This window comes from Trichosurus vulpecula, chromosome 7 (assembly GCF_011100635.1).
Source record: "Trichosurus vulpecula isolate mTriVul1 chromosome 7, mTriVul1.pri, whole genome shotgun sequence".
NCBI classification, from domain to species: Eukaryota; Metazoa; Chordata; class Mammalia; order Diprotodontia; family Phalangeridae; genus Trichosurus; species Trichosurus vulpecula.
In genome coordinates this window covers 228,748,181-228,770,276 of record NC_050579.1, presented here as the reverse complement: position 1 = coordinate 228,770,276, position 22,096 = coordinate 228,748,181, and the positions used below count along the sequence as shown (strand labels likewise).

Below are 22,096 nucleotides of genomic sequence, written 5' to 3'. Positions count from 1 at the left end.
AAACTACTTTTCATAATAATACTAAGACACTTTGATTTCTATAACAGTAAATATCAATACACATAATCCACATAAACAAAAGCTTTGGGGGGCATGTTCACCTAGGTGGCGTAGTGGATAGAATGTTAGGCCTGGAGTCGGGAAGACTCATCTTCCTGAGTTCAAATCTGGCCTCAGACTAGATATGGGATCCTGCGCAAGTCCCTTAGCCCTGTTTGCCTCAGTTTCCTCATCTGTCAAATGAGCTGGAGAAGGAAATAGCAAACTGCTTTTGTATCTCTGCCAAGAAAACCCCAAACGGGGTCATGAAGATATGACTGAAACAACTCAACAACGAACAATAATAATGTCTGAGTATAAAGGACTCCTGAGACCAAAGTTTGAAAACTGCTGCCTTAGGCCATTTATCATTTAGGGAATGGCCCTTACTCTTTGAGTATTACTTACATATCTTAGAAATGAGACCTATATCAGAGAAATTTGCTACAAAAATCCCCACCTTCACCCCCAGTTAACTGTTTCTCTTTTAATCTTAGCTTTATTGGATTACGCAAAAGACTTTTATATTTTATGTTATCAAAATTATCCATTTTATCTTCTGTGATCCTCTTAATCCTTTTTTTGGTCAGGTACTTTCTCCCATCCCCATATCTGATTGGAATTTTTTTTCCATGTTTCTCTAATTTGTTTATGATATGACCTTTTGTATCTCTAGGTCATACATCCATTTGTTGCTTATCTTTGCATAACATGTGAGGGGATGATCTGAAATCTAATTTCTTTCATACTGCTGCCTGATTTTCCCAACAGCTTTTATCAAATACATCTTTGAGGCTAAAGTTGCTTATGTCATCCCAGAATTAACAACAAATGCCTAACCTTACCTATGCTATAATAATAATAATGATGAGCTTAGATTGGAGTGTAATAGCTGCTGGTCAGCCAGGACGTACTAGGCTTGAAACCTTGGCCTGGAAGAGTTGAGCAAGTCATTTAACAAATACATCAAGCCTCTCAAACTGAAAGTCAAAACAATTAAAATTTTAACAACTTCTTTTTCCTTTTAAAGAGGATTTTTGCTACATTATAGTTAATGATAAATTCTTGTGGGAGGTTGCGCTCTGCCCTGCCTCTCCCCCACTGCCCTAGAATAAGAAGGTATAGGAGTAATACATATCTGGGAAAGGACTATGCCATGTCTAACCTAGTCTTAAAGTCAGCTAGCCACTGACAACAGCCCATAAGGAGAGAGGATGAAACCACCGTCCCCAGCCCATAAATCTGAGACTGGGCTCTATATACAAAGTTATGAGAAACATCCTAGTTTTACTTTAGGAAAAACATCCTACAGTTAAAGTCTTAATTTTATTCCGATTTCAAGCTTAAACGACAAAAAAGGGGCTTATGTCAAGAATTACTTTGAAGGAGACTTTAACTGTTATCCAGCAACCACGGAACTTTGCTCAAAACCTCTCCTGACCCCATTTCCACAGCTGTCAGATGGGCATAGCAGCGTGCCCCGCTGTACCTCACAGGGCTGCTCTAAGAATTAAGCAGGCTCGCTCTTTTTAATAGACTCATATTCATATTAAATGCTTGTGATAAAACTTTGAAAACTGACAAATGCCATACCCATGAGATGACTATCGTGACCGCCACTACACAGTGGATTGAAATACACTTTCCCCTTCCTCATCTTCCCTGTTTGCTCTTTTGCAGTTAATCAGAATGTGCACCAGTGGAGAAGGCAGAATCGGCTACTACAACTTCGTAAAAGCTTTCTCACAGTGACCCGACCTATCCGGAGAAGACTAAATGAGATTTTTCTCTGGGTGAAATTAGTTTTAAATATATACGTACCCTTAGAAACATACGATGAACTCCTGGTGTGACGTTTGTTTTGTCCTTTATCAGTGGGGCTGAAATTGGAATGGATCTTAAGAGGATATTAGATTTGCTTGCACTTTTTGAGGTGAGTAGTGACCACAAGCCCAAGGGATGCTAAAGAACACCCAGGGAAGCATGATTTGGGGTCATGGAAATAATACACAGGACTTAAATGTGCTGTTACCTCACTCTACCCCTAGGTTCTTTCAAGGAAACAGATTTTAGGGTAACATGGGCCAGAAATAAGAGTGATGTGGTAACTATTTGTAACTACTGAAAGGTGGACCACTCAGTGCAAGTTAAGTAATGATGAACTTTGACTTTTTTGCCCAATTTACACTCACATATGCACACCAAATAATCTGATTTTTCTCTTGTGTTTCCCTGGTTTCTGAGATAAGCCATTCCCCTCTGAACCAAAGTGTTGGTGGCACTTGGGACTTCAACATTCTAGCCCCTCTTCATCCCAGGCCTCTACCCACACTTTTCTTCCCTCATTATATGATATCTAAATTTCCTCCTGCCAATGTGCAGTAGGCACCACTGGAGGGCAGGTCCATTGAAGTTACTAGAGATGCCTCAGGGAAAGATGTCCATTTTGAATATGGTGAGAACTATTCAAATACTCTAATCCCCCTGGGAAATATACCAGGAATTGAAAAGTTGGGACTGACTTGTTCCATCAGATGGATTAAAAAAAAAAAAAGCTGGACAGGGGTACAGCTTCATGTTCCATCAAAGGTAGTTTTCTAGGGACCACACTCCCACACACATCTGTTTGGTTTATATGATGCAGCCAACTGGTAATAACCACGGAAGACAGATCAAATCATTTTTCCTACTGAAATCCTAAATAGCAAAGTACCCATAAAGTGTCACTAATTGCCCTGTACAAACCATCATTCCTGTGAAGCATTTGCCTGGAATCTGGACTGAGGCTGAACAGACAACAGCTTAGTGTTAAGTATTACTTCACACCAGACTGTACTAACAATGATGGTGGAAAGGGCAAGACACCAGTGAGGGTCCTAGCCACTGGCCAAAGGCTGTGGAGAAAGAGAAGGCTACTTTTAAATCTATCAGTTTACAAAATCTCTGAACTTCTAGGTGGATGGTTGTTTAGGTGTGGCTTCTGCATAACGTGTTGATACAGGATGAGAAATGGTATGTTAACTGATCACTGCACAGGGACCTGAATTTTTATGGCAAGCTGGTAAATACTGAAAACCAACAACCATCCCACATCTCACCTACAAAGCTCTAAACCTTTGGAATGGATTAGGAAGAAAAGATTAAGGACTGATGATCCCAATATATCTGCCCAGGCTTAGGAACCCAGCCCAAGTCCCCCTTCCAGTGTTTCCTAACACGGTTGGTTCCCAAAGATAAAAAAGACAATTTAGAATGAGTAACTCCAAGGTATCCAGCTGAAATAAGAATCTGAACCTATGAAAAGTCTAGTATTGGATTTTGTGTAAAATGAAAGCCTCCTATTGAAACCTCTGCATCTTTGTACGCTCGGTGATATGACCCTATCTAATCGTTCCCATACCCAGTCAAGCCAACTTGGAGAAAGCACGCAGAACTGAGAATCACTGGGTCCCCTACGGTTGCCATGTCTAATAACACTTGGATAAGTCTATTCAGCAACCAATTCTGGCACTTTGTGGCACTGATACTCACATGTATCCAGCGCCCATCTCCTACTCCACTCTCATATCCAAATATTTAAAATAGCCAACACTGAGTAAGAACTTCAGAGCATGAGGCCAACTAGCAGTGTTCATTGCCAAGAAAATTCCTTTCCCTTCTTGCAACTTCCAATTCAAGTCCTAGAAAAGCTAGAAATAAACCCTAGAGATCGACATAAACTCTGTTAGATTCCCCCTCAAAATCATATTCAATTATAGATATCAGTTTTCAAGGTAAGTTAATATAAAAGAATATCAGACATTAAAGATTGATAATTCTATGCCTTTTATTCAGTTATTTCAGAAAATATTTTTGTTGCTCATTTGTTTCAAAATGCACATTTTCAACAAAAAAAAATTCATACAAAACTGTAACTTTTTAAACGGGGCGAGGGAACAATGGAAAAGGAATTTGGAAAAAAGTTGCATCAAAAGTAAAAACAGATAAAACAACCCTTTTACACAGATGCATAAATATGGCAGGTACAATTTTCCTTGAGTTCCTTGTTGAAATTTGGTCCATAAAATAAACAAGCTAAAATAGGTTAAAAATAAAAAAGGCAATGTATCCACCTTTGCATTATGGTCTGCTCAGGGCACCAGCAGCTTCAGCATATCTTTCAGCCGTTTATTAAAATGGAGATCGGGAGATGAAGTTTGCAATTCGACCCCATCATAGCCATACCCAAGGAAAGGGCTGAGTTTGCAGGCCCACAGCCAGAGAAGAAAGCAGGACCACCTGTGCCTAGGTTGTACTGAAGACCACTTCTCCTTGTGAACAGGAAGCATCCTGTCCCATCCCATTTAAAACCCTGGAATGCCTTTTGGTAAAGATGGAGGCCGGAATGGCAGTGCATCCAGGAACACTATGCCAAAATCTTACTCCTAAATGCCATATTCAAAATTGAACACATTAATGCCCCATCATGAGGGTTTTTTCAACAAGTTTTTTTTTTAAAAATATGTATTTCTACATTATGCTACATGTTCTAACACAGAGCCACAGAAACCTATCTAGGACAAGGAGAATTGCAGCTAGAGAGGAAATGGCTGGAATTTCTCCACTGAAGGACGATGGTTCCTCCTATGTGTCCCATCTCTTCCCAACTTCCAGGGCTTCATAATGGACAGAAGGAACTATGGAAACTAACAAGTTCTGGGAGAGTTATTGCACAACCCGGAAGAAGTCGGGGGAGGGAGAACTGCCGGCAAGACATGGATAACACTGAATTATGAACTAAATACGGTATTTCTATGACAAGGGATCACGCTGACCTGGCTTTCTGTGAAACAGGCAACTACGTCTACAAATTAACACTTGTGTCTGGAAGGGAGAGTAAACTCCAGATTATAGACTTTGGGTTGAATGAAGAAGCAAATCGGGAAGAGACAGGGTTATAACAAGAGGAGTTGTCTGGGCAGGGACGAGAGAGGGAAGGAGAAGTATGGTTCCTGGTGTGGGTGGTTAGGGAGGCTATGACGGGATGAAGTAAGATGCCATAAGAGTCTGAGCGCTGCTTGTTACTGGAAGGCCTGCCACCCCAGTCTATACCCATCCCTAGAGAGGCTGCCAAGCTTCTGCCACCTGGTATGAAGAACCCTAAAATCAAGTGAGACGAAAGCCAAGAGATATGGCCAAAAGCATACTAGGGTAACAATGGAAGGAAGATAAAGGCACAGAGACCAAGGAAGCAAGACCGTCACATGCTGTGTCCCTTTCATATGTGGCCGCTCCTGGGTGTCCTTGGGAGGCACACAGACCACACAGTCATGTTAGCAGGAAGAAATGGAGAACTCTGTACAGTACGTATGTCAGCGTTCAAAAGAATGCATTGGCAAAGTAAGGCACTTGTTACACAGAAAGGAGAAATCATCTACTCCTAAGAATTACAAAACTGCTACAAGGAGGTATTAGGCATGGGGGAGCCAACACTGACGCAGGGTCTTGCTGCGTTTATTTTACAGTTTTCTTTGAACCCAAGGACCACCCAGGAAGGTTAGCAAGGAGAGGGCTCTCTTAAGCCTTTAGGGTGGTGAGGATTTTAGACAACCCTGCACTGAGGTCCTGCTTAGAAGGTCAAGGCAGGCCAAGGAGGAAGCCTTGGCAGGCTGCCTAAGTATACAGCAAGGCAGGATGAAGTCTTTTTTTTTTTCTTTATCAGTCACCTAGCCCCACCAGTGAGGTTAACCAAAAGGCTGAAAAGACCAAGACCCCCTAAAGTCTTATGGCCTCAGAAACAAGGACACAGTTCAGATAAAGGATAAATAAAAGGACATGAATCAGGCATGTAGGATGAAGGAAGGAAGCCTATAGATAGCCATCCTTCCAGCTTTCCTCATTCACTTCAGTACTTTTCTGGCACCCCCAGACGGGGAGGGATTCCTTACAGGATCTAGAGTCAGGACCATTCTGATTCTGACACTAAGATTCTAGGAGGGAAGTCAATGGAAACTAATGGCTGGATCCAAGTCTGCCCAATAGTCTCCTCTCATCCAAACCCTACTGAAAGCAGATGGGGGATACTTAAACATCTGGAAGAAATCCAGACCAACATCTTGCTCAAGCTCCCACTGCCTAGAGCCCTTACGCTGAGCTGACAATGCGAAGGAGAGTTAGCAGGAAACCGTACTTTGAAGCTTTGTTGTATCCCACGGGGATTTCAAAGATGGACAGAGCACAGAAGTGTACGCTGGGTTCTTCAAAGTCTGAAATGGCTGACCCCGTGACAAGAAGTACATCAGGCTTTCAGGAACCACTTATATCCAGGAGCTAAGTCAGATAATACTGTAAACAGATGAGAGTGGACTTCCAGGGTTGAGAAGCAGCCTCCCTTTCAACTTGGCCCTATCACCTCTCACTAGAACAATCTGTCTGAAGCTAAAGAGACCCCTTCCCATCACTGCCATCTGTCTAGACCTCTTCTACAGAGGGAGGCACATGGGGCCAAATGTACAGATGCTTGTTCTAGAGCCCAGATGTTGGGCTACATATGAAATACCCCCAAACCATAACCCTGGCTCCCCCAGCTCGAAGGAAGAGCCTATCCCACAGTGGCCCCCTAACACATCCTTATTCTTTCCTTTAATTCCAAGTACACTGATGCCACAAAAGCCAAGAGACCCCACTGAGAGAAATACAGTGGTTGAGGTAGATTAGACTCTCATTCCCATTCCCACAGGGGAATGAGGGTAATAGAAACCAGGCCTCAGATTGGATGGTGAGGATGAAAGCAGGGACTTCACTGGTGTCTTAGCACTTTGGTTCAGTGGGTTCACGGGTCACTGGTCATCACCTCTTCTCCCAAGAATTAGGGCAGAATGGCTGACCTTCCCAAGAAGCCCAAAGATGAGGGATAAAGCAGACATATCTTAACCCAGCCCCTTTCAACACAACTTAGTCCAGTCTTTTAACAAGGCCTTGCACTGAAATAAATTTGCCAGGTAGTTCACTGATAGCGAACGAGTGTAAGCTACATAACACTGTACCTCCACTAAATCAAAACTTGCAAATTAAACACCATTAGACACCAGTCCTCTTCCTGGATTCTCCTGATGTACATATACCCTGCAAAGAACCATTGTTTCTTGCCTACTCTTGGTCTGTTAAGTCCCTCTAGGATACACCACACCACCTGGAAACCTGCTGGAACCTCCTCGGGACCTGTCACCTGTTCCCTGTGAAATTAAAAGGATCTGAAGACAAAACATGGGCAAATCTATGTGAGCAGCATGACTGGTGTTCACCTCAGGTGACAACTTTTGGCAGGGAGTGAGCATGGCTCTGTCAGTGACAGGACTGAGTACCAGAGATTATGGGTATGAGAAAAGACAGAAGAGTTAGGTGGTGCCTTAAGAAGCTAACTGCCTTAATAATTAACAGCTCACTGCTCTTACAGAAAAGTCTGGAAGCCACAGCCTTTGTTGGTAGATGATTAGACCATAAAGGGCTGGAGAAAGTGGGAACTCATTTGCTACAGATTATCCTCTAGCCATCTGAGAGAAACTGAGAAGGCTCGCAACCATACAGAGGCCTGCCTAGTTGATGCCAAAACTACTCTATCCATTCTGTGGCCTTGAGAAAATTCCAAGGGAAGAGGAGTCAAGGAAAGGAGGAGCTACCTACTCTCATTCAACAACGCCTTGTCGATTCTCAAAGGAAATCAACAGGCTCAGTGATCTATTCTCTTCCCTATTCATAACCTGGTCCTAGAAGGAGAAGAGGGTCCAAGTGATAGAAGATACCCTTTCCAACTAATCCTGTTGAATGGCAAATGCAAGTCCATCTTATCTATGATCCAACTACCTTGGGGCTTCTATATGGAAACCCAACTCCTTTTTTTGAGGGTAGTTTGAGGATAGAATGGCTGACCTTGCCAAAGAAACCCAAAGAAGTAGAGATATCTTAACTCAGTCTCTTAAAACACAACTCAATCCAGTCTTTACCACCAGATGAAGGCATGTTCCTGCAGCAGGGTAAGAGATGATATTGATTCTGGGCACTCAGAGCTACTCCCTTTCACCTCTATAGAGATTTCAGGATTCTTAAGGTTCTTTAAAATCTAACTCCCTTTCTTCCCCCACAGAATTTTATAAGACACCACACAGAGCCTCGAAGGCTTTCTCTTGGGGGCAGAGATATCAAGAAGATGGACTTAGCATCTTTTGTATCATGGGGTACACTCAATAACCACTGACCATCGATGATGAGAACAAGTTACACAGAAAAAAAGAGCCACCAGTAAGGCCAAAGAGTCAGGCAGGCGCCCATTCTGCCTCTCAATGTTAAACAAACAGGATGAGGGGGAGGGTGGAAAGGTCCAGGACTGAGTGAGACCACCTAAAGAAATGAGGAAATCGAAGAGGTTTTAGAAACAGGAAGCCAAGTCTTGTTCCAGAGAGGGGCCTAAGATTAATATGTCCTTGGTTGTCTTCACCATGTTTTGCTTGTTGTTTTATTTGGGATGCTTATCAATCTGTCAATAAAGCAACTGCAGGTTGGGATGTAGAAGAAAGGAATTGATGAGCATCACATCTGTTTCACAGCCCGCCTTCCAGAACAGGCCCCGGCCGCAGTCTGCTTTGCCTTTGCCTTAGGGTATGAGGAGGAAAGGAACCTGATCCTCCAACAGCACCTCCCTAACGGATTAACAGCAGGCAAGTATCCCTTCAGCTCCAGGATCCGAGAGTCAAGACTACGTCTCATGGCTGAATTACTACGTCCCGATGCCAAATTCTGCACGTGACATCTGAATCCATTGTGGTACCTCTGCGGCTTGGGACGGCCCACGGGGAAGTGGGAATGCAACATCTGGGCAGCTATTAAATGACTAGTCAAGAAGGGCAAATGTTAGCGTCCAGTCATTTCTCCTCTTAGTGTCCATCCTACGTGCTGAACCACAGGGTGCAACAGTCCAAGGATGTGGATATCTGTGAACAAGGAACAGCCCTAAGTGGATGCTCCCTGGAAATGCACTAGGCCCGTGAGAAGCTGAAGCTGAACAGCACTGGTGAAAAAGCGGGCCTCCTTAAACACAAAAATCAGACTTCGAGTAATTGCACAATAATGTAAGAAAAACATTGGTGAACAAAAAAAGCAAACGGACAGAGAAAAGATGACTATAAAGGGATTCTAGGTTCCCCAGCAAACGAAGGATATGAGGAAGTGAGTTGGCTCAAGAACATAAAAGAAAGAAGAAGATTTTTGGTTTTATTGAAAATGTATTATAAAAAAGGGGGCAAAGAGAGACAGAAAGACGAGAGAGAGAGAGAGAGACAGAGAGAGAGACAGAGAGAGAGAGAGAGACTGACTTTCCAAAGACATGTTTCAGCTGTTCGAGATGGGAGTGTAGCAAGCAGAAAAACAGGGGCAGTAACTTAGTCCTGGGCCTGTGGCCGCGATACTGCACACCCCACTAGGAAGGATTCCTGTTCTCCACACTCTGGCTTTAAGGAGCCTTCAACTTCTTAGTGCGTGGGGACATCCCATTCTCTGCTTTCAGAACTCCATTTTCGTGGTAACCTGGGAAGTAGAGAGAGACAAAAACACATAGACATATACGTAGTTTGTTGCCAAAAGGAAAATATCAGCACATGAAGAGAGGAAGTCAGCCTGAGGTCAGAGGAAGAAGCATAGAATGACAGAACCACAACATTTGGGAGCAACCAAAAGGGGAAAAAGAAATTATTTCCAGGTCCTAAGACTAAGAAAAATAGCAGCCAGTTCCCCATAGTTCCATTCTCCCTGCCCTAGCATTCTTCTACAGGTCTCCAGGCTGTCCCTTCTTAAATGCTTCCCTTCGATGTACTCCTTGAAGGAAAAAGTGTCAGGGAAGGGAGGGGCATTCTGAGGCTCTCCTGACAGTTTGACAGTTTGCTGGGAGCCCAAGTGCCGCCAAGGTTATGTGTAGTCCCAACCCCAAGCCCGAATCAGTAGATCCAGAAGAGTGGCATTAGTCCTGTCTGACCCACCAAGTCACGGAGTAGATGCTGGTGCTGTCCGACTAGCCACCGAGACTGGCCAGGAAGCCAAGGCTTGACCAATCACCTACTTTATAACTGAAGCTCACAGGGAAGAAAGCAGGAGAGAGAGACTCCCATTTATACAGCCACCCTCCCCAACCACTTTAATCCTAAGAGTCCTAAAGGCAGTTGAAGAGAAAGTTGGTACCGTGTGACCATAGAGGCAGGGAGCTCCTCGGGGAAGGGGCAGGTGAGGATAGCCTGCCGAGCAGGGGAAGGGGACGGGCATCGGTCGCAGCTGCTCCTGGACAAGCTCCCAGAAGCCACCCTAGAGAGCTCGCTTCCCGTCAGAGTTCCCTGCCCCGAGCAGCGAGAAGCAGCACTCCCAGCTGAGTCAGTGCTGTCACCGCCCACAGACTATTCCCTGGCCCAAGCCCAGGCACGTGCCAGCCAGGTCCTGGCGAGAGCCAAAGAGGCAGGGAAACGGAGGGGAGGAGCCAGCCATGCCCCGTCCTACCAGCATGGTCCAAAAAGCCTTAGGCCTTGGCATCCCTCCCCACCCATCTCAGATGAACCCCAGCTCGTCTCCATAGGGGGAATCCTGGCACTCACCAGATTCCCTCTTGATTAGCTTGGCTGGTAGTCTGGGGGCAACCATTACTCTCTTCTTGGCACTCTGCTCATTCCAGTACTCCCGCCAGCGTCGCAGCTGGGAGTGGATGAAGCGCCACATCATCCAGGCCTGGGAAGCACACACCAACAGCAGCACGCATAGCCTGGGAAATACCAAGAAAAGCCAGATTCCCATGTCACCTTTTCCCCACTCTAACCATTGGGGCACCCAGAACGACACGTGGTATCGGTCCCAGGAAATCACCTCAGTCATCAAGGGACAAAAGTAAAGAGGCCCAGGTATATTTCTGATGTTGGTGGTGAAGTCTAGCAAGAAAGAAGAGTAATCCCCCCAAGGAAACTGGCTCTCCAGTGAGCAGCATGAGAAGAAAAACATCATTTTTGGCAGGCTCCTGCCTAACATGGTCTGGGCAAGAGCAGAACAACATGACCTCATCCTTCAGACGTCTGCCTCCTCAACGGGGAGGACCTACCATTCACTCATCCCTCTAGGGATCCAGATGCTCCTCTGAGTAAGAGGTCAAGCAGGTCCCCAAACTACTCCCTCATAGTACCACCCAACTCACCTGAAGAGCAAAGTATTGAAGTTGCCTTTCTCCGGCTCAAAAGTTTGATTTTCCATACGAGCCAGTCCAAACCCAATGGCCAGTACAGCGAGGGTGAGGGTGAAGAGGCGGGTGACCACAAACACCACCGCCCAGGAGTTAAACCTGCCCACAGAGGAGAAAAAAAGTGACCAGGCTTCAGAGCCATTCCCCCGGCCCCAGGAATGAGAGAGAGACAGAGACAAACAGAGACACAGACAGAGAGTGCATGTGTGTGTGTGTGTGTGAGATAAGCCACCCAGAAGGAATAAATAACAACAGAGGTAATGATTACTGCTATTTAGCACTATATACTTACAAAGTGCTTTCACTTTTGCAGAAACAGCCCTGAATCTGGAGCCTCGAGATTTGACTCCTGATTAAACTTACTACTTGGTGGGAAGCCTAAACTTTCTCATCTGTGAAGCTAAGGCACTGGGTTGAATGTAATTAAAAGGTCCCTCTCAGCTCTAAAAATTGTGTCTGTGGTACAGATCAGATGGAGGTGAAGTACACAAAGGGCTTTGCAGATGATGACGACGATGATGATGATGATGGCGGTGCTGACAGCTAGCATTTATACAGTGCTTTATTTTGCAAAGTGCTTTACAAATATCATCTCACTATATAAATGTCAGCTACCATCATTACTACTACTACTATAATGTCATTTGTTCCTTGTAAGGTACACAGGCTAGGTGGTATTATCCTCATATTTCAGAAAAAGAAACCAAGGTAGAGAGGTTAAGTGACTCACCCAAAAAAAATCCTCGTAAAAACTTTCTAACACTTAGAGCTATCCATAAGTGGAACGGCCTGCTTCAGTAGCTCCCCTCCCCACTGGGGGTCTTCAGGCAGTGTGAGGCAGCTACTGTACACCTGACATACTGTAGAAGGAATCCTTTGGGGGCTATGGGTGGGGTTTCAATCAGTTGCCAAATCCTGAGAGGTCAGGTGAGCTGTCTAGGATCAATGTGTTGGAGGGCACTTGTTCCCAGGTCTTCTGGACTCTGAGGCCAGTTCTCTATCCCCACAATGTATACAAGACAATTCTTTTAGGGAGTGGGGGAAATGCAGAAAAGGGGAAGAGAAGTGGGAAGGGAAGCCAGACACGGGGCTAGGCTGAGCATTGAAGGAAGCCAGAGATTTTAAGAAGCAAAGGTAAGAACAGAATACAGAGAAAGGAAGGAAGGAATTGGAATGTCACATGTGAGGCACTGAGCAAGAAGGTTAGTAGCTGGGGAAACCTCCCTAGGATATAGTCAGTTCCAGGGTACAGCTCAGTATCTGAGCAACTCAGACATTACTCAGAGGCTGGCACCTACAAAGTTTTCCCCCCGCCTCATGCCCTGGGTCTGTCCTCCTGTGTTCAGCAGGCATTGACTGCCCTTCTGATCACCACTTACAGCTTCTCATTGTTCTCATCTGCAAAGTAGAAAAGCCGTGCCATGTGGAAAAGAAACTCTGCCACGTACTGCAGTAACAGCAAGATCAGGCCCAGACGGGTCAGGCTGTGAAGAAATTGGGATGGGGAAAAAAAGTCACCAATTATCACGGATACCACCAGGGTAAAGGTTTAACAACTGGCTCCATCTCCTGCCCCTGCCAACGTACATATGCTGAAGCTTAATCTGCATTAAACTGAATATTTTCTCCATCACTTTATTAAGTTCACACAATCCACAAAATAAAAAATTAAACCCTCACTTGTAGCTCACAGATTTCCAAGGTGTAAGTGACCACACCTAACAATCTCCTGAGACAGGCTGTATGAGCTGGTTCCAGTACATCTCTGGAAAAAAATCACCTTGGAATGACAAACCCTTCCCTATTCCTACCCCTGAAGTGTCAAATAGAAGAAAATGGTACCTTTCTGATGAAGTTATCCCTTGGTTAAGTCCAAGCCTCACAGTACAACACTGTCTCTTATGTGAGATGTTTTCAGATCCTCCCAACTGAACGTGCTACCTTCCCCCAAATTACCTTCTGTTTATTTTTCATCTATTCATATGTATACATATCATCTTTCCCAATAGAACATAAGCTCCTTCAGGGCTGGGACTGTTTCAATTCTCATTTTGTATTCATGGCATCCTATGAGTCTGTGAATTTTTGACTGTCTATTTAGAGCTAGAAGAGGTTTTAGAGGACATCATACCGTATTTTACAGACATGTAGATTAGGTGATGGCAATCTGATTTCAGAAGATGCTGGAGGATAGAAAGGGCACTTAGATTCTGGGGGTGGCAATACCAACTCAGTGACTTTGACTTTGCCACCCTCACTGACCATCCCCCATGCCTGGAATGCTCTCCCTCCTCATCTCCACCTCCTGGCTTCCTTCAATTCCCAGTGAAAAGTTCATCTTCTATAAGAAGGGATCCCCCTTAATGCTAGTGCCTTCCTTCTGTTGATTATCACCAATTTATCTCATAGCTTATTTGTTCATAGTTATCATGCCATCTCCCCCATTAGACTGTGAGCTCCTTGACACCAGGGAAACCTTTTGCTTCTCTTTATACTCCAAATGCTCGGCACAGGGCCTGGCACACAGTAGACACTTTACAAATACTTGCTGACTGAATAACTGACCTCTAGCAGGTCACTGGAAATTCAGAGCTACAAAGCCAGCTCTTCCTGACTGCCTCACTATATACATGTGAGCTGATATTAGGAAGAGAGATGAATGATCATACTATGATCACAGATCACAGGACCAAGAGCTATACTGGATGGCAGATTATCCAGTCCAACACTTCCATTTTACAGATGAGGAAACTGAGACCCAGAGAGGTAAAGTGATCTGCCCAAAGTCACACAAGTGGGAAGAGGTGGCTGTACAATGTAACACCATTTGTGCCTGGGGATGATCCAAAACCTACAGTAAGGGCTACAGGGATGCAAACCCTAAACTCAGGTTCCTCTGCTGCAGCTAGAGTCAAACCCTCTCCAATCTCTGTCCCACAAACCTACACTCCTTGGTACAGACTTTGCCACAGAGCTGCCAAAGGATGGGAGTTTTCAGTGGCAGGAAGCAACAGTTCGGCCGAAGCCCCCACTGCAAGCTTACCGAGCTGCCCAGAGCAGCCACCTACCTCCTTACTCTTTTTATCTCTCTTCCTGGATATAAGAAGAGAAGACCACTTAGTGTCACAAAAGGCATGTTAGAAGAATAAATTAATAATATGTGAGTTCTTTGGGGCAGCACCTTGGAAGAAAGGAGCTACATAAATTCAAATGAAGGAGGAGCTGACATCCCACAAGGGAGACCATACTATTTCAGAGGGAGTACAATGGGTCACTTTGCTCTTCCCTTCATTTACAAGGCTGGGAGTTGGGGGGGGGGAACCTGACTCCCCAAAGCCATCAAGTTACTTTACTCAGGACAACAGAATGTCCCATTTATCACTTTTGAATTTTTAATGGAAGGGGAGTAAGGAAGCAGCATGATACAGTGAGTAGATAAAGCACTGGCTCTGGAGTTGGGTTCAAAACCTACCTCTGACACTATCTGTGTGACCTTGGGCAAAATATCTGACCACTCTGGGCTTGAGTTTCTTCGTATATAAAATCAAGAGGTCTGGCCTTGAGGTCCTTTCAAAGCTCAAGATTCCTGATCTAAATTCTCATTCTCAAATACTTATCTAATTATGGCTTGTTTGTAGACAGGTGCCTGGATGTTGTCTCCTCCCTTAAAATGTAATCCCTTTGAGGGCAGAGACTTTCTTCTACCTTTTTTTTTTTTTTTGCATCCCCAGCACTTAGCACAGTGCCAGGCACATAGGAGACACTTCATAATGCTTACTAACTACTGATTCTTAATCACGACCTCAGCTATTCTCCCTATACAACACTGGACTCTATGAATATTCAGTCAGAAACTCAATGGAGTCTCGCCATCTGCACTGGCTGCTGTGCCTCAAGCACATTCCCTCAGGCATTCATGCCATTTATCGGCAGCTCAATCTCAGATATGTGTCGCCTCCCCCAATTCAAATGTGGGCTTTATGAGATCAGGAACTATCCTGCTTCTCTATGTGTATTTCCTATGCTTTGAACAGCACTTGACAATAAATGCTTTCCATTCCAAGTCTACTGTTCCCTGTTCATACACCAACAACTGGAAGCAAAGACTCTCAAGGGCATGAGTTCTGTTGACATCAACCACCTGGCACCTGGTGGCTAGAACATGGCCTCAGAGGACTCAGATGGCACAGAGAGGGGAGACTCTGAGGTGCCACTTACTTTAAGAGGTATGCTCCAGCTATGTGAACCAAGTACAGACAGATATACTGCAGCTGACGTGGAATCTCCTCCTGGAAAGAGAAATGATCACACTGTGAATTTCCCCTTCTCAGTACCCAAAGCCCAAGGACATAGTGGGGCAGAAGTTAGCCAGAGAAGTGATGGAGTAGAGCTGTTCAGCTTGGCACCCACTGTTAGCAGGCAGGCGCAAGAAAGGCTGACTTAGCAGTGACCATTCTGAATGGGGCCCAAGGAGTCTGCTAGAAGTGAGAGGGAACAGCAGTGGCTCAGGCTTGAGGGAAAAAGGGTGAGGAATAGGTGGAGACAGAACAGAGGCTGGCGGGGGTGGTGATGTTATTGGAAGCAAAGGTGAAGGGAATTATGAAATGACTGCTGGGAGGATATTTATCAAAACCTTTCCAACCAGGCTTGGAGCCTCATGGCTTGGTGGAAGAGGGCTGCAGAGATGGACCAGGAAGGGAAGTGTGAAAAGGTGGGAAATGCCAGTGGTAAATGGCTTATCATCATGGGAACTGAAAATTAGACTAACACTGAGGGGCATCAAGGACTTTAAACAAGCACTAGGAAACACAGGCCAACCACCATCTGATAACCACCTCCCAATGGCAGGAAATAAGAATGCTGCTGGGAAGCAAAATGAGGAGAGGCCTTCAGGACATCCTAAAAGGAGGAGGTGGCCCAGCTATGCCATTTTGAGAAAAGAAATAAGAGCTACTCACCTTCCGCACCTTCTGGAAGTACAGCTCCGGAAGGGCATGTAGCCAGTATGCCAGCTGGCAAAGGTAGAAAAACTTCACCTGGAAGCTGGAAAATGAGAGCAAGAGGCATGGAGAAGTGTGGGCCCAGTCACAACAGGGGACACCATCACTCCTATATGTGGTCTGCTTCTTGGCTTCCTCTATATTCTATGTACCCAATATTCCATGTCCTCCCCACTCCTCCTATCCTCTTTAAAGGGAAATAAAAAATTTAAGAAGAGGGGGGCGGAGCCAAGATGGCAGCTGGAAAGCAGGAACGTGCCTAAAGCTCTCCCTCAGGACAATCCAAACACCTATAAAAAATGGCTCTGAACAAATTCTTGAAATGCAGAACCCACAAAATAGCAGAGGGAAGTAGGGCTCTAGCCCAGAACAGCCTGGATGGTCGCTGGGTAAGGTTTATCGCAACGGGCTCGGAGCGGAGCAGATGCCAGCGTGGGCTGCGCCTGGACCAACCAGACCCGGGAGCCAGGCAGAACAGGCCCTAGCACCCTGAATCAGTGAACTGTGGCAGTTACCAGACTTCTCAACCCACAAATACCAAAGACAACAGAGAAGGTTAGTGGGAAAAGCTGCAGGGACAGAGTGAAAGGGGTTTGCAGTTCGGCCACCTCCCCAGGGGCAGTGGAGGTGGTGCAGCTACAGAACTACAGCTGCAGTTGCTTCTGGCCCCAGGCCCACCTGGTGGGAGGAATTGAGTGGTGGATCAGAGCTGGAGTGCAGAGCCAGCCTGCTCAGATTTGAGTCACGGTCTGGGTTTGCGGTTCTTGGGGGAGGAGGAGCACTGCTGTGACAAAGCTTGCTGTATAGAAAAACCTCTGAAAACAACAGTGCAGCCCCTCAAGCTTGTGACAAAGTACTCTATACTCTACAAGCAGTCATAACCCGACAAAAAACTCAAGGGTCAAGTAGTTGGCTGGGAATATGGCCAGGCAGCGAAAACAGATGCAGATTCAGACTCAGACTTTGGAATCTTTCTTTGGTGACAAAGAAAACCAAAACATAGAGCCAGAAGAAGTCAACAAAGTCAAAGAGCCTACATCAAAAGCCTCCAAGAAAAACATAAACTGGTCTCAGGCCATGGAAGAGCTCAAAAAGGATTTGGAAAAGCAAGTTAGAGGAGTAGAGGAAAAATTGGGAAGAGAAATGAGAAGGATGAGGGAAAACCATGAAAAACAAGTCAATGACTTGCTAAAGGAGACCCAAAAAATACTGAAGAAAATAACACCTTAAAAATAGACTTAACTCAAATGGCAAAAGAGCTCCAAAAAGCCAATGAGGAGAAGCATGCCTTGAAAGGCAGAATTACCCAAATGGAAAAGGAGGTCCAAAAGACCACTGAAGAAAATACTACCTTAAAAATTAGACTGGAGCAAGTGGAAGCTAGTGACTTTATGAGAAATCAAGATATTATAAAACAGAACCAAAGGAATGAAAAAGTGGAAAACAATGAGAAATATCTCATTGGAAAAACCACCGACCTGGAAAACAGATCCAGGAGAGAGAATTTAAAAATTATTGGACTGCCTGAAAGCCATGATCAAAAAAAGCCTAGATATCATCTTTCAAGAAATTATCAAGGAGAACTGCCCTGATATTCTAGAGCCAGAGGGCAAAATAGAAATTGAAAGAATCCACCGATTGCTTCCTGAAAAAGATCCCAAAAAGAAAACTCCTAGGAACATTGTTGCCAAATTCCAGAGTTACCAGATCAAGGAGAAAATACTGCAAGCAGCCAGAAAGAAACAATTTGAGTATTGTGGAAACACAATCAGAATAACACAAGACCTAGCAGCTTCTACATTAAGGGATCAAAGGGCTTGGAATTTGATATTCTGGAAGTCAATGGAGCTAGGATTAAAACCAAGAATCACCTACCCAGCAAAACTGAGTATCATGTTCCAAGGCAAAATATGAATTTTCAATAAAATAGAGGACTTTCAAGCTTTCTCAGTGAAAAGATCAGAGTTGAATAGAAAATCTGACTTTCAAAGACAAGAATCAAGAGAAGCATGAAAAGGTAAACAAGAAAGAGAAATCATAAGGGACTTACTAAAGTTGAACTGTTTTGTTTACATTTCTACATGGAAAGATGATGTGTATAATTCATGAGAACTCAGTATTAGGGTAGCTGAAGGGAATATACATATACGTATACGTATACGTATACATAGACATATATATACAGACAGAGGGCACAGGGTGAGTTGAATATGAAGGGATGATATCTAAAAAATAAATCAAATTAAGGGATGAGAGAGGAATATATTGAGAGAGAGAGAAAAGGAGAGATAGAATGGGGTAAATTATCTCGCATAAAAGTGGCAAGAAAAAGCAGTTCTGTAGGAAGGGAAGAGGGCGCAGGTGAGGGGGAATGAGTGAATCTTGCTCTCATTGGATTTGACCTGAGGAGGGAATAACATACACACTCAGTTGGGTATCTTACCCCACAGGAAAGAAGGAGGAAGGAGATAAAACAGTGGGGATGATAGAAGGGAGGGCAGATACAGGGAGGAGGTAATCAAAAACAAACACTTGAAAAGGGACAGGGTCAAGGGAGAAAACTGAATAAAGGGGGACTGGAGAGGAGGGAGCAAAATATAGTTAGTCTTTCACAACATGAGTATTGTGGAAGGGTTTTGCATAACGATACGCATGTGGCCTATGTTGAATTGCTTGCCTTCTTAGGGAGGATGGGTGGGGAGGAAAGAGGGGAGAGAATTTGGAACTCAAAGTTTTAAAAGCAGACTTTAAAAAAAAAAGTTTTTGCATGCAACTAGGAAGTAAGATACACAGGCAATGGGGCACAGAAATCTATCTCACCCTACAAGAAAGTAAGGGAAAAGGGGATTGGGGGGAGTGGGGTGACAGAAAGGAGGGCTGACTGGGGAATGGGGCAATCAGAATATATGCCATCCTGGAGGGGGGTGGAGGGTAGAAATGGGGAGAAAATCTGTAACTCAAACTCTTGTGAAAATTAATGCTGAAAACTAAAAATATTAAACAAACAAACAAATAAATAAGAAAAAAAAAGAATTTAAGAAGAATGCCACAAATGGTTAAAGTGCTGGAAAGGAGTGGTGAGCAAAGGTTAAATTAAATAAGCCTTGTTACCTGAACACACTTCACTTACCTAAAGAATCCATGATTTTATTAGTGTCCCTATTCTCCTGACTGACATAGGCAGCAATACCCATGGCCTAGCTGTAATGAATGGTCTTCCTGAGTTTCTCTGGCTAGAAAACTCCATCCTCTGGAAGCTAACCCTCTGGTGATAAGAACTCTCTGAACTTCTATGAACCAGGCTGGTCCCTGGCCGGCTGACTTTCCCACAGGTCACAGCTGGACACCCAGAATGTGTGAGATGGAAACGACTTAAAAGGCATCAAAAGCCAATGCCTCATTTTACAGGTGTGGAAGTGGGGGCCTACAGAGATTCAGTGGATTTGCCCATGGTCACAGGGCCATTATACTAGCTGGAAGTGTATTCATCATGATAGGGCACAGCCTTGGGCCTCTGAGGATCAAGGTTTGCTTCCATGCCTGGGTGAGAGACAATGGGGTGGGACTTCGGAGGAGATGAGTGATAAAGCAGTAGTAATGTGGAGAAGAGAACGGAATTCACTAAAGACCGAACAAGGGGAAAAAAGGAACTTACAAAAGGATGGATGATAGAGATACACATCAAGGGAGTGTCTGCCTGATGTGTTTTAGGTGGAGTCACTCCTAGCAGCAGGGGAAGGGATTTAATGACCTTTTGCATTTAAGATACCAGGAATCTATGTTATCCCCAAAGCATTTTTGGAGGAAAGTCCAATTTGCTCACAACCATATAATGCCAACATTTTATCTCCAACAACACACTAAATGAGCCAGGGCTGGGCATGAGTCAGTGCAGATCCCAGCTGGCCTGCAGGCTCTTGTCATTACTTCCTTATAGAATCTAGTGAACTAGCAAGTATGGCCAATACTGAACTATGAGAATACTTACGGGAGATACACATGAGGGTAGTTTTCCCAGAGGCTTCTTGGATTTGTTAAGTATCCTTCCTAAAGGGTGAAAGAGAAGTCAAGAATTAGAGGAAACAGACTTGAAAAATATTGTAGGGATCCTTTTTGCTTCTTACGGCACTATCCATTAGACTGGAAAAATTTAAAAGCCCATTTCACTTTTCATACCACCACAAATGTTCTAAGTAACAGAGTCTTAGCACTTTCTATGTTTCCTTTCTTTCCAACTGACTTGAGGATTTTACTCCTCTCCTAGCATTCTTGAGAGCTAATACATGTCTGAAGCAGAATTTGAACTCAGATCTTTCTGACCCAAGCCCAGGGTTTTCTCTACTACACAACCTAGCTGCCTTGGTATTATACAGTCGATAAGGGACCTCACCTTGGAGCCAAGAAGGCAGTGCAAGTCACTTAATCTCTGAGTTCTCTAGACAGCTCTCTAAGACTATGTGCTGCATAAAAGGTGCCAACCTGCATTGGCAGAGGGAATTTCCTCATTTAAGGGTTTCCTACCAATGGAAATTTCATACCAGTTAAATCACAGGTACAGTCAATAGTCCCTATCCTTATTCTTGGCAGGCTGAGAAAGGTACTTCACATTACCCTCATTTTACAGATGGAAAGACTCAGACCCAAATGACATAGTCATTCAAGAACAATTCAATACAATAAACATTTATTAAGCACCTACTGTATACAGTACCTCACGCTGGTCACTGAAGATACACACACACACACACACACACACACACACACACACTTCTCCACATTTAAGAAGCTTACACTCTACTGAGAAGAAGAAGAGCTAGACCTAAAATAAAACCAGGTAACCAATCTTCTGGCCTAGTACTTTATTCCTGACGTCAATATGCTTAGCCTGTAGTTCTGGAGAACAAGATTTAGTTGGACTTGATCAAGAGCGTCCAAGTGAATGGAATCAGGGAATGGATGGTTTTCATTAATCAGATTGGCTTTCACAGCTACATTAGGTATAAGGGTAACAAGGGAAGGTCAATATGGTTTAGTGAGAAGGGTGTGTTAGTGATTTTTAATCCTCAGTCTTAAAATACATAAACACCACTACAAGAATAAAGATGATGTTACTCAATCTTGGTTGGATGGGACATATACCCTGAAGAGTTTTCACTGGCCTTATCCCAGTAGTACAGAATTGGAGTTAGAAGGGAATCCCAAAACCGTCTGGCCCAACCTGTACCTAAGAAAAGGATACCCTCTATAACAAACCCCAAAAAAGTAATCCTTTAGCCTTTGCTTAAAGACCTCAAGTGAAGGCAACCCAACTGCTTCCCAAGGCAGCCCATATTTTACTCTGGGATAGCTCTAGAAAGTTTCTTCCTGATATCAGTCACTTTGCCAAATCCCACCTGTACTCCCTGGTTCTGCCCCATGGGGTCAAATGGAACAAGTTTAAACCCTTTTCCACATAAAAGTCCTCCTAATATTCCAAGGCAGCCCACACAGCTCCCCTAAGTCTTCCCTTCCCCAGGTTAAACATCAGTAGTTCCTTTGATAAGTCCCCATATTACATGAACTTGAAGTCTTCATGTAGGAAACAAACTTATTATCCTGCTCTCATTAACAAAATACTGCAACCAACAGAATGAATGAGAAGGCCGGAGAGCACAGGAAAGCCAGTGAAGGGTTCCGAATTAGGGGGGCCTGCATTTAAATCCCACCTTTCACCAGCCAGGTGTGTGACTAAGGCCGAGTCACTTAATTTCTGTGTTTTGTTTCTTTATTTGTAAATGTGAATGGTAATACCTGCTGTAATTAGTGCACAGACTGG

General features: G+C 44.3%; 2 protein-coding genes across 2 annotated transcripts in view; one reads left to right on the top strand and one right to left on the bottom strand.

Moving 5' to 3' along the window:
• Positions 1-1,791, top strand: part of EFHC1 (EF-hand domain containing 1) — an 81,924-nt gene extending 80,133 nt beyond the window's left edge. The window contains exon 11 of the mRNA XM_036767908.1: positions 1,720-1,791. Coding sequence (XP_036623803.1) covers positions 1,720-1,791 — 72 coding nt within the window. The remainder of the gene's footprint in view (positions 1-1,719) is intronic.
• A 2,055-nt stretch (positions 1,792-3,846) lies between these two features.
• The window catches only part of TRAM2 (translocation associated membrane protein 2), a 104,890-nt gene continuing 86,640 nt past the window's right edge, over positions 3,847-22,096 (bottom strand). Inside the window, exons 5-11 of the mRNA XM_036766647.1 lie at positions 20,270-20,328; positions 16,240-16,324; positions 15,500-15,570; positions 12,661-12,765; positions 11,237-11,380; positions 10,650-10,813; positions 3,847-9,597 (exon numbers count right to left, since the gene is read on the bottom strand). Coding sequence (XP_036622542.1) covers positions 9,524-9,597; positions 10,650-10,813; positions 11,237-11,380; positions 12,661-12,765; positions 15,500-15,570; positions 16,240-16,324; positions 20,270-20,328 — 702 coding nt within the window. The 3' untranslated portion in view covers positions 3,847-9,523. The remainder of the gene's footprint in view (positions 9,598-10,649; positions 10,814-11,236; positions 11,381-12,660; positions 12,766-15,499; positions 15,571-16,239; positions 16,325-20,269; positions 20,329-22,096) is intronic.